At 44.4% G+C, this 11,376-nt stretch overlaps 1 protein-coding gene across 1 annotated transcript; it reads right to left on the reverse strand.

Annotated features, from left to right (window-relative positions):
• Positions 1-5,265: 5,265 nt before the first annotated feature.
• LOC119295294 (L-type lectin-domain containing receptor kinase S.1-like) lies at positions 5,266-9,428 on the reverse strand. The gene is made up of 11 exons (XM_037573692.1): positions 9,040-9,428; positions 8,790-8,887; positions 8,178-8,299; positions 7,940-8,076; positions 7,294-7,851; positions 6,965-7,213; positions 6,716-6,882; positions 6,546-6,625; positions 6,304-6,451; positions 6,024-6,173; positions 5,266-5,935 (listed from the first exon to the last, which is right to left on the reverse strand). Exons 1-11 carry the CDS (start codon positions 9,257-9,259, stop codon positions 5,672-5,674), a joined length of 2,193 nt encoding a protein of 730 aa, XP_037429589.1. The 5' UTR covers positions 9,260-9,428; the 3' UTR covers positions 5,266-5,671.
• Between the last annotated feature and the right edge of the window lie 1,948 nt (positions 9,429-11,376).

Raw genomic sequence — 11,376 nt, forward strand, 5'->3', positions numbered from 1 at the left:
ATTTTATTTGGGGTGAGGTGTCGCGGAGTGAAGTGCACGGTAGGTCCTTAAACTATTTCAGGGTTATCACATAGGTCCTTAAACTATAAAAATCGCCAAGTATGTCATCTAGGTCTAAAATCTCACTAACCCCTCTAAATGGTCAACTGTCATAGTGAACAGTGCGAAAAATAAAAAAATATGAACAAAAAATCTGAAAATCTTTGGCATCGAAGATACCCTGGTGCGTGAATAGTAAAAATGTTCATTAATTCAAAAAAATGTTCGCAAATATGAGAAAAATATTGGCGACTTCAAAAATGTTCACAAACAATAAATTTGAAAATATGTTCGCGAACCACAAATATTGTTCGTGGGTATGGAAAAAAATGTTCGCGAACCACAAAAATTTGTGACTTTAAAAAATGTTAGTGAACTTTTTATTAAAGTCGAGAATATTTTTTCCAAATTCATCGTTCGCGAACATTTTATTAAATTCACGAATATTTTTTCCAAATTCATCGTTCGCGAACATTTTTTTAAAGTCGTGAATATTTTTTCCAAATTCATCGTCCGTGAACTTTTTTTAAACTCGCGAATATTTTTTCCAAATTCATCGTTCGCGAACATTTTGAAGTCCGACTGTTTGCCGCGCACTGTTACGGTTACTGTTTATGTGCCAGCTGGCCAGTTAGAGCCTGTTAGGGAGATTTTGAACCTGAATGACACAATTACTGCACTTCGAGGACCTGGATGACGATTTTCATAGTTCGAGGACCTATGTGACATCCCTGGAATAGTTCAAGGACCTACAGTGCACTTCACTCGGTGTCGCGGATGGTGAGGCCGTGCCACCGCCACCGCCACCGCCCGGGTTCATGTGTTTCGAAAATGGTTTTTCCGGGACCGGTCAAGCTGGGCGAACCTATCCGGCCGGTACTCTTCGGTTTCAAGAAGAAGAAAATGGAGACCGATGGGTCAATAGAAAATCTGGGTTCAGCTAGAATGCCACTACCCTAGATATTGATTGGCCGACATGAGTGGCTGGTCGATCCTCCGGATCATCTTTGTATCCCCTAAACTTGAGCACATAAAATAAAGCGTGCTCTTCTTCTAAAAAGAAGCTAATCACATGTTCAGGCTACTCTAGTCTAGCATCTAAACGAAACGAGTACACGTACTGCCATTCATATGTTCTCTAGTTTAACACCGAAGTGAATTTTCTTTTCTTTTATCCTCTATTTCATGTTCGTGACAATTTTGCCCATTCATCAGAAATTCTTAATTTTTTGCTCCCCCCGTCCCGTAATGTGTGTCAAAAAATACCTTACATTATGGGACGGAGGGAGTACTTAACTTAGGGAAACTCATGTCAGGACTTGCTAATTCAATTTAATTTTCATTTTTGCATTGGTTGTGCTTGCCACGTAAGCGGTTTAATTTTCTTTATTGTTTTTATTTGGTTTTCTCCCGGTTCAGACACATAGTTTGATTCGATTTGGATTTTCCCCCTTCTTCCCTAATCTATCTATTAAAGCTACTAAGCTTCATAGATTTGGATCCTTCTGGTGCATCAGGCGTTGTGAGGATGCTATGAGCCCCGCTTGTAAGGTGCATTCTGTTGGGTCGGTTGTTTTGTTTGTTTTGGGGATGTATTACCTAGGTTATTTTTCCAACAGTTTTGATAGTTTTTCTGTTGGATTTTTCCTTCTTTTCCTCTTTCTAATTTTTTATTTTTCTAGTTTCTTTTCATTTTTTTAGTTTTCATATGCTAATTCATGAATATTTATTAAATTTAAAAAGATTATGCGCATTGTTGAATTCATGAATATTTTTTAAAGTTAATTGAATATTTTTAAATTCAATTTTCTAAATTTCACAAACATTTTTAAAGTGTATGGAGCATTTTCAAATTCGTGAAGATTGTTTTAAATCCATGAATATTTTAAAAATTCACAAATTTTTTATTCGTAACACTTTTAAAATATAAGACTTTTTTAAATACCTGAACTTGATGAAATTCTTCAAATAAAAATACGTAGAAGATTTTTTCTGAGCAAACAATGGAGCGAGCGAAATAAAAAAACAAAAATGATGAAGCGAAGCAGGGAGCCGTACTAAGCGAGCGACGGCTTTATCCGTCAGCCCATGTAGCTAGAGAAAAAATAACCCCGCGAGTGAAGAATAGCGGAGTGAAGCGCACTTTAGCCACTGGTTCACTCTAACTCTCACCAAAAAATGAGGATAATTTGTCAAAAGCACTCCTGCCTCTAATTCCTTGCATTGTACAGCACCAGAAGCACGGTTGCCTACTCCCAAGCAGCCCCACGAGCATGTGTGTTTTAGCACAATACAATCTCAAACGCTCACAAACACAAGCAACAGAAGATCAACCATTGTATACATGCTCGGTGTCCCCGTCATATATGCGTGACAGCTATTTCTCGCGAGTACCGAGACGTTGCTTGATCTCGCCCCTAGCACTGGAGGCACACTCACCTTAGTACGTATGCCCACCTAAGCAATTTAGGGAATGTTTTATAGATCAGTCCTGTCCATTTTTAGATCCTTACATGTGGATTCTTTTTTCTGTTTTATGTGTTTCTATTTTTAGTTTTCTCCTTTTTCTGTCCTTTAAAAAAAAATTACTTTCTTGTTTCTATGTGATTTTTCTTATTGGTTTTTACTATTTTCATCGGTTTCCTTTCCCTTCTTTTTTTTTATTTTTCATTTTTTTCGTTTTATTTATTTATTTTTTTATTTTAACGATTTTTACAGGTTTTCTTCTGTCTGTTTCTTTTTTCATTATCAAATTTTCAACACAAGTCTATTTCTTAATACGCATTGTACCTATTTCTTATGCACACATAACATTTTCTTGATATATGTTGAAAATCACTCAAATACATTATGTACATTTTCAAAATACACGTTTTTAATATATTTTAAAAACATGTTAAACATTTATCAAACACATGTTGAACATTTTCTACTGGCAAGAAGCATTTGCTTAACTAAGCAAACATTTACTTACACTTTTAATAATTTTTTGAAAATGTTACAAACATATTTTGAAAATGTGTGAGCATTTTTTTGAATGTAACTTGCATTTTTATGAATTACACAAACATTTAGTTACGAGATTTGCTTATGTTGTACAAACATTTTTTTTTCAATTTCAGTGACATTTTTATGATTTTACAAAAATATATTTTATAGTTATGCGTTTTTTAAATTGCACAAACATTTTTTGCAAAATCTGACGAATATTTTTACAAAGTACTTGATATTTCTAAAATTCAACATAGATTTTTTGAATTGCGTGAACTTTTTACACATTTTACAAACTTTTTTGAATGCTTGGTGTATGTTTTTAAATTTAAAGATTTCTTTTGAATTTTAGAAATATAAGTTAATGTAGGCAAATAATAATAAAAGAAAAATGTTTTTTACACAAAAAAAGAAGAGAAAAAGAAAAAACGGTGCGCCGGAAAGCAGCACTCCACCTGCCTATTGAGAAGGGGTTCCAAAGGCGAGAGCTCCTTTGGGGTCGCTGTAAGCAACATATAGCCGCTCCGTGTCATATGCATTATTTTCTTTAAAAAGTTTGTAATAACGTGCCAGATCAGATTCAGAAACCAAATTGTCCTTAGATCGAGAGTGTGCTATGATTTTTATCTCAATGCAGTGGCCTGCTCAACTAAGGGAAAGACTTCCTGTCCTCTGGTGCCACAAGGGGCGTGCAGCGGGACTACTGACTGACTACTGTGTTTCTCGCTGTCATGCAAAATTTTCTGGCTAACATGACAGCAGCTGAAGGCCTCTTTGGTTCATAGGACATGAATTTCATAAGAATAGAAAACACATAGAAAATAAGATGATATGTATCTCAAATCCTGTATATAAGGAAGAAGATGTTATGTGGTTCATAAGATATGATTTTTTTCCCACTGAATATAGACTAATTTTCTTTTCCTCTGGAACACAAAGAATTACTTCCTATGCTATACATGAATAGGATTTTATTCGTACAAACCAAAGGACCTCAAAGTAAACTTTTCTATAAAATTCCTACTCCCTCCGTCCCAAAATATAATAACATTTTTAACGCTAGCATAGTGTCAAAAACGTTCTTATATTCTGGGACAGAGGAAGTACCATTTAGCATTTCAACAAAATTCCTCCAAATCAGAGGAGGTCAAAGAGGATATTTTAGCACTTTAAAGCTGTGGCACGAGAAGGAAGGTGACATGCGCTTTTTTTGTCCAGCCCGACGCAAAAACAGCATTGGGATGCTATTCCCTCTAGGTAGCACTGTGAATCGAAGATTTCGCTTTTCTCTACAGAAAAACAGACCCTCTACATCAAAGCTGAACGTGTTTCCTAGTGTGTAAGCGAATTTAAGGTTGGTAAAAAGGCAGCGAAGTATTTAAACGGCCAGGCACAACGCTCGCCCCACCGTGCAAAAAGAGAAACCCCTCACTAAGCAGTGGAGCTTGCATTTCCACCACACCGACGCCTCAAGAGGTATCCCCGCGGTTCCTTTTCCCGAGAAGCAGCTGATCGTGGGTTCTGCTCCCTCCGTTTCAGTGCAGTGTCAAAAACGCTCTTATATTATGGGACGGAGGGAGTAATATTTTTCTCACACACTCTCCTCCATATAGTGTTGGAGGATCTGCTGCAATGGTTGCGCTGCTTTTTCGTACCTGCGGCTTGCAATGCTGTTGACCATTATCCATGCGTGCCATAATAAGCGTGCGTCCCCATTATTCGCGGTCTGTCGCCAAGCAAAGCTCCGGTCACGGCTTCGCCATGTCGGTTCTCTTCTCTGATGCTGGCGTCCATGAGTCCGGGTTGGTTGGTTGGCTGGCTCATGTGAGTGTGAATGTGATTCCCCCGGCCAGCCCCATGTGATGCAACATGTTGTCCCAACTGTGCCTGCGATCACCAAATGATTTAGTATCCTACTACTAGTGGGACAGCTTTACTCGTCCTCCATCATCTTCTCTCTTCTTTCCTTTTAATGATGATCGGCTCTGTTCGTTGGTTGGACCGACCTGACGATGCCCGGGACCATGAGATGCCATGCTGAAGCAGACACCCATTAGTTGGTTATATCATACTGACTCTCTGGCAGTTCATTGTCCAATGGATGCACAAGCACAGGCATCATCGTGGAGCACAAGCCTAGATTAATAGTATCTGGGTGTGAATACATTGATCCTGCTGACCTTATTCATGATCTGGAGCAATGTGGTGGGTAACAGCACAAGGCACTAGAAGCAGTTCAACATCCACAGTGAAATTCAGCAGTAAATATTGTCTCATACAGTAGCAAGCATAGCAGTCTCAGTCTCATGATAAGTTTACTCTTAACAAGTGAGCGAGCACATAGTGGAACAAGCACTAGTGATTTGGTGTGGGCAAACAACCCACGGTTACATCCTCCCTACTCTACTTTATTCCTCATCTCATCCTTTGGGTGAGAACATTACAGGCTCTCTCATAACAACTCTAGGGTAAAAAGAAAAAAGAAATAATGACCAGAACATAGGCCTTGAGGAGGGCAATTGCATTGCATGTGCCACCTCTCACCCAAGGAGCAGCAACAGGTTAAACTTACCAAGAAGTGGGAGAGGAGAAGATCTCTATACACAAAAATGAGGCACGGACTCTGCCATGGATCCGTCGGTCAGTCAAAGCTCGACGACCGGCTCCATCTTCCCTGCAGATACTCTTCCAGGGACGTGTTTGCCGTGATGAAGTCGTTGCTGCTCACCGAGGCGGAGTCGTCCTCGACGTCAAAGGCGAGATTGATGTACGACTGGATGTTGGTGTTGTTCTCCGGAGGTGCGAGCGTGACCATGTCTTCGTCGCCATCGCTCTTGTATGATAGCCCCACGTGCGATCTAGCCCATTTGAGAATGTCATTGTCACCATCAAGTAGCTTCAGAACCTGATGTTTACAGACGGATGCTGCTTGTAAGATCGAAGTACAAAGGACATACCCAACATGATGAATGGCATCAGAAACGAAATCTCACCACTGCGATGTGAGGACGGTGTTGAGGTGTTGGTCTGATGCAGAGCGAAGCGGCAAGTGTCATCCTCTCAATTTCATCGGTATGGCCTTCGGTAGGCAAGCTAGGATCGGCCAGTTGTGTGAGCTTTCCACCTTGGATGATAGAATTCGCCTATACAACACAAACAACCAAATTTTCCATTAAAACTACAGGAAGAAACCCTTCTTTGCCAAAATCAAGCCAATTACTATTGTCAAACAAACAATCAACAGATGATGATGCATAGAGATGATGCACTTACCCACATAACTAAACTCTCCTGGCCTTTCGGACAACCAGTGCACAGCGGTTTCCTGCCTGAGACGAGTTCAAGAAGAACAACACCAAAAGCGAAAACATCGATTTTGTCGTTCACCTTGCCATGCATGAAGTACTCAGGAGCCAAGTACCTGGGGGAAGGTATGTATACATACACCAGTAAAGAAAATGTTGCAGCAGACCATGAAAATGCAAAACTAGTGTGCACATGATCAGCTAACTAACCCAAAAGTTCCTGCAACATCATTGCATGTGATCTGGGGTGTTGCATCAGCGGCCCAGAGCGCAAGGCCAAAGTCTGATAACTGCATCACACGAATGTAGATATCTTGATTCAGCTAATCTGACGTTGCACAAGAACTGAAGCATGTTGTGGAACAGGATGGTAGGTTTACCTTTGGCTCAAAATCCTCTGAGACGAGGATATTGGACGACTTGACATCCCTATGGACCACTGGGCGACTGTTGCCGTTACCATGGAGATAATCCAGTGCATGAGCAACACCTACCGCCACATTGAACCTCTCGGTCCAACCAAACATGCTCTTGCATTCTTTCTCGCCTACATCACATTAAAAATAAGATGAGTTTTTACATGGAAATAGCACGGGGAGGAAACAGGTGACGCAAACTATGGAGCATACCATGCAGTATTTCTTCTAGGCTGCCTCTTTGCAAGTATTCATATACCAATAGAAGATCATTGTTCTTGAAGGAGAAGCCAGTGATGGATATGATGTTCTTGTGAATGACGGAGCTGACAATCTCGATCTCTGATGTGAACTCCTTCAGTACCTCATCGGAATACTTCAGGATCTTCACTGCCAACTCTTTGCCATTTGTCAAACAACCTTTGTAGACTTGGCTCGTGCCACCTTGTCCAACTATACACTCTGCACAAACAAGCACCTAATGGCTAAACATGACATGTCCAGGGAAATGGGAATGATAGAAATTAATCTGAAATACATACCAGGTGAAAAATTGGAAGTGATATCTGCAAGCTCATTGTAACTGTACGACGAATAAAGGGACAAGAATTTCTCTTTGAGTGAGATCAGCTCCTCTGGAGTTTCTGTATCCAATTCCTCAATCACAACAGAAGAGCTTCCTGAATGGCTTCTGGAGGGGATAACTACCCTATCACGCAAGATACGACTGCCACTGTTGGTTGAGTCCGGTCTCGTAGTTCTGTGTTCAAGATGGACTGGCGAAACAGCTGAATACCTGCTCGGAAGCCGCATTGCCCACTGCACCACAGACATCTTGGGCTTGTCAGACAACGCATCCTGTCGATTGGGCAATAACTTCTTCCTTAGGAATGGCCAGCCAGTTGCTACTTCTGGTGATTCACGTCGGCAAACCTTAACTGGAACCAATGCTAGTGAAACTTGCTTTGACGATGTGGAAGACCTCACTGGCATGGTGACAGCCCGAGAAATGGGCCTGTTATCCTTTATGCATTCGTCCTGCGTTTTCTCTCCCATCAGGGAAGTCAGAAGCTTGCGGTAACTCCTCCTTGGAGTCTCGGCTGCATTCCAGTTACAGAGTTAAGCATGCTCATGGCAATCACAGACCAGGAAATGAACAAATGCAAGCGATATGGTTGGTTGACTTACGTGCGCTAGTGCTATTGAATGGTTCTTCGTGTGCGGCAACTCTTTGGTAAATAATCTTGCCATTGTTCACAGCAAGAACCGAGCAACTCATGGGGACTCTCTTTGCACAGTACTTGGCAACTGAAGTGGAGGAGGATCTGGTATATATTTGAAAAGAAACAAGGGCACTAATGTGAGGAACAAACTAATTTGGACCAATTTAGTAACAAAGGAGTGGAGAATGTGCCAAATTCAGTACCCAAAAGACCGAGAATTCTTTGCGACGCCGAGTATAAGATGCCCAGCACCACAAGAAGCTGCTTCTTTAACCAGAGTTTTCCGGATAGACGATCCTCCGCAGACCTTGAGCTCCAAATTGATCTGCCGAATGTAAGTGGAACAACAAAGTGATGAGAATTTTGAGGGGAAAAAACTTTAAAAGAGAGGGTTAATTTGAGGCAAATTCCCGGTGGTAGGATCAAAGGGCTACAAAGTCCTTGCCCCTGAACCTTTTGCAGCTTGACAAAACACTAGCGGTAAAAATAAAATTTAATGGTTGGAGGTAAAAATTAAGAGCTCCCAAAATTTAAGCCGCCAAAACTGCAAGAAAACACAAGAGTTGGACCGCCCGGTAAGCTATTGTCGCCATCAAATTGGTACGGAAGAGGTGGAAAGTTTTAAGTTTGAGCTAAACTTGGATGGACCAGCAAATTAATGGCGGGTCAAATTGGGAGCTCTCGGTGACGGAAAAGGCAAGTGCTTTGATGAACCGCAGCCATTGAATAGGATCCGGAAGTTACTCTCGCGAATAATAATAAAGTAGTGGTAAGAAAAAAATAGAGAGCGTTTTGGGAAGCAGGGAGGGACGGACCTGCTTGAGGTTGCAGAAGCCGTCGTACACGGCGAGCACCGTCGCGAGCGAATCCGCCGCCTTCCTCCTCTCCTCCAGCCCAGCCCCTCCTCCGCCTCCTGAATGAGAAGGCAGGAAAAGGAGGAGATTAATCTCATGACAAGACCGAAGGGAAAATTTCGCAACCACGGAACTCGAACTTGGTATAAACCGACGGCAAGGAAATTAGAGACACGGGTGACAGGCTGTCCCGGTGGGTGGGGGGACGCACCGGCGGCGACGTGGAGGGCGACGACGCGGTCGCCGGCATTGGCGACCTTGACGAGCGCCCACGTGAGGAGCTCGCGGCTGGCGGCGTCCCACCTGATCCCGACCGCCACCGTCCTGCCGCTAGCCTCCGGCGGCGCCTCGGGCGACGGGCGGTGCCGGCGCGGCGTGGCGGCCGCGGCCTCGGAGCGCTGGCGCGCGCCGTCGGGGACGAGGAGCCTCATGGCGGGCGGCGTCACGCTCCCTTCCGCCTCCGGCCCTCTCCCTCCGCTGCTTTTCGATTCGCGTTCCACTTGACTTGCCGCGGAGGACAGCGAGAGATGGGGGCAGGGGCGAGGAGCGGAGCGTTGTATTGTATCGGGGGGCGCGTGGGAGTGTGGGGAGGACGACGATCCCAGGGGAGGGGGCCCCTGCGTTTTATGCGGCTTTGTATTGGAGCATCTTTTTGTTTGCCGGGCCTTCGCGGTTACAGCAGAGGACAATCTTAACGGCGCTTACAGACATGCTTAATTGGTTACTATATTTCCGAACTGAGGTATTTATACCTCGAAAATATAGTGATTTACTATAACTGCTCCTTATAAATCAAAAAAATACCAGTTTATGGTGTCTACTATGAATAGATATATTTTTTCCGTCCGCGGACACGAATGTGGGAGGTGGCCATCCAATGTTGTCTGCATACATTTGGACAACAATTCAAACTAACCAGATGAAATTCGTTCAAACACGCACGGATTTCATATAAACCGGACGATATTTCGTCCGGTGAACTAAAAACCTTAAAACAAGAATCCTAAACTACTTTATACTTGATGTTAACCTTGTAGACCATGCCGGCGGCTCCTCCTCCACATCGCCGTCTGATCCGGCGTCAGAGTCTTCGGCGTCGGGCTTCGGGCGACGAAGGTGGCGACATCGCGACAGGGCTTCCCAGCAGACGCGTGACGCTCGCAGATGATCCTCTCCGCTTCATCATGTGTCGTGCGCAATGCGGCCGCAGCAACCGGCGACGTGGCCGGAAGGAGAGGGCGGGGAGGGGGGGGGGGCTTGGAAGAGGTGGTGTTGGCGGGCGGCGATCTCGCTGAGGGACCACTCTTCGCCGTACTTGGCCATCTCCCCCATCGAGGTGGCGGAGACGCCGCTTGCTCGTTTCCGCCGTCATCGCGGAGCGGTCCAGGGCCCAGGCGTACGCCAGCTCCGGGCCTGTCGCGATGTGTGGCAGCGGGACATCGGAGTGCGCGAACTCCGACCGACGCGTCACGTTGCACCTGTCAGCGTACTCTTGCATCGTTAGGACGCCCCGGGACGACGAAGAATTGTCGTCGCTGCCGCTGTCGAGGTAGTGGCGAAGGCGACCACCCGCCTTCGTGGGCGCATTGGGCATGGGCGGCGCGCGAGCGACACTCCTCCTTGACGCGTCGGGGCGGCGGAGAGAATCGCTCCTCCTTGATGCGTCGGGGTGGCGGTGAGAGGCACTCCTTCACGCGCCGATGCAACGATGAGAGGGGCTCTTCCTTCACACGGCATCTGATTTGGACGCCGCGTTTGCGTAGTGGTGAGCGCGGAGGGGATGCCGGTTCCGGCTTCATGGGGAGGAGCGTCCCCGGTGGCGGAGCCGGGCCGTTCTGGTATAAGACAGAGCAATGGAGCATCAACTTCATCTGGTGCTCGTACCCCTCGTCTGTGGCGGCGTACACTTGGTCTGCTGCCGCTGGCATGGACTGCTGCTACTGCGGCGGCTAGTCCTCCTTGTCGTCGGAAGAGATGACGATCTCCGCCTTCATTGAGGAGGCGCCTGCCGATGAGGACGACGACCCCGGAGTTCGAGGGTGGCGTTGCCACGATCCGTCGGAGCCCGTCCCGGAACCGCCGCCTGCCGGCGCCGAGACCCCGGAGTTCGAGGTATGCTTAATTTTCTGTTTTACCACGTGATTGATTGTACAAGAGATATATTTCATTTTTCCTAAAAGATATGGTAAATACATAAGCCATTGTTCACGTAAATTTCTTGTATGTATAACAAACGTTATAAAATAGTTTGTCACAATTGCATAAGTAATTAGTAATACACATACTCTTTTGAAACATACACATACTTGATGTACTTACATAGCACCTAAAATTGTACTCCCTCCCTTCCCTTATACAAGGCCATTATGAAAAATTGTTCCAGCTTTATATATTTATGCATGGACTTTAATGCCATAATTCACTTCCTTGTTTGAACGAGTACAAAAATACATATTAGGCCTATACTAGCACAGTACTTGTATGTTTTTAATCACAACACTTATACTAGCCACTGGATCGAAAAAATAATGAATGGTTCATAGTATTA

Source organism: Triticum dicoccoides, chromosome 4B (genome assembly GCF_002162155.2).
Source record: "Triticum dicoccoides isolate Atlit2015 ecotype Zavitan chromosome 4B, WEW_v2.0, whole genome shotgun sequence".
NCBI classification, from domain to species: Eukaryota; Viridiplantae; Streptophyta; class Magnoliopsida; order Poales; family Poaceae; genus Triticum; species Triticum dicoccoides.

Excerpts from the sequence above, each read along its gene's own strand:
- LOC119295294 (XM_037573692.1), bottom strand. The coding sequence starts at position 9,259 with ATGAGGCTCCTCGTCCCCGACGGCGCGCGCCAGCGCTCCGAGGCCGCG. Across the intron at positions 6,883-6,964 it reads CCTAGAAGAAATACTGCATG|GCGAGAAAGAATGCAAGAGC; the intron begins GTATGCTCCATA and ends AATGTGATGTAG. Across the intron at positions 6,452-6,545 it reads GATGTTGCAGGAACTTTTGG|GTACTTGGCTCCTGAGTACT; the intron begins GTTAGTTAGCTG and ends ACCTTCCCCCAG.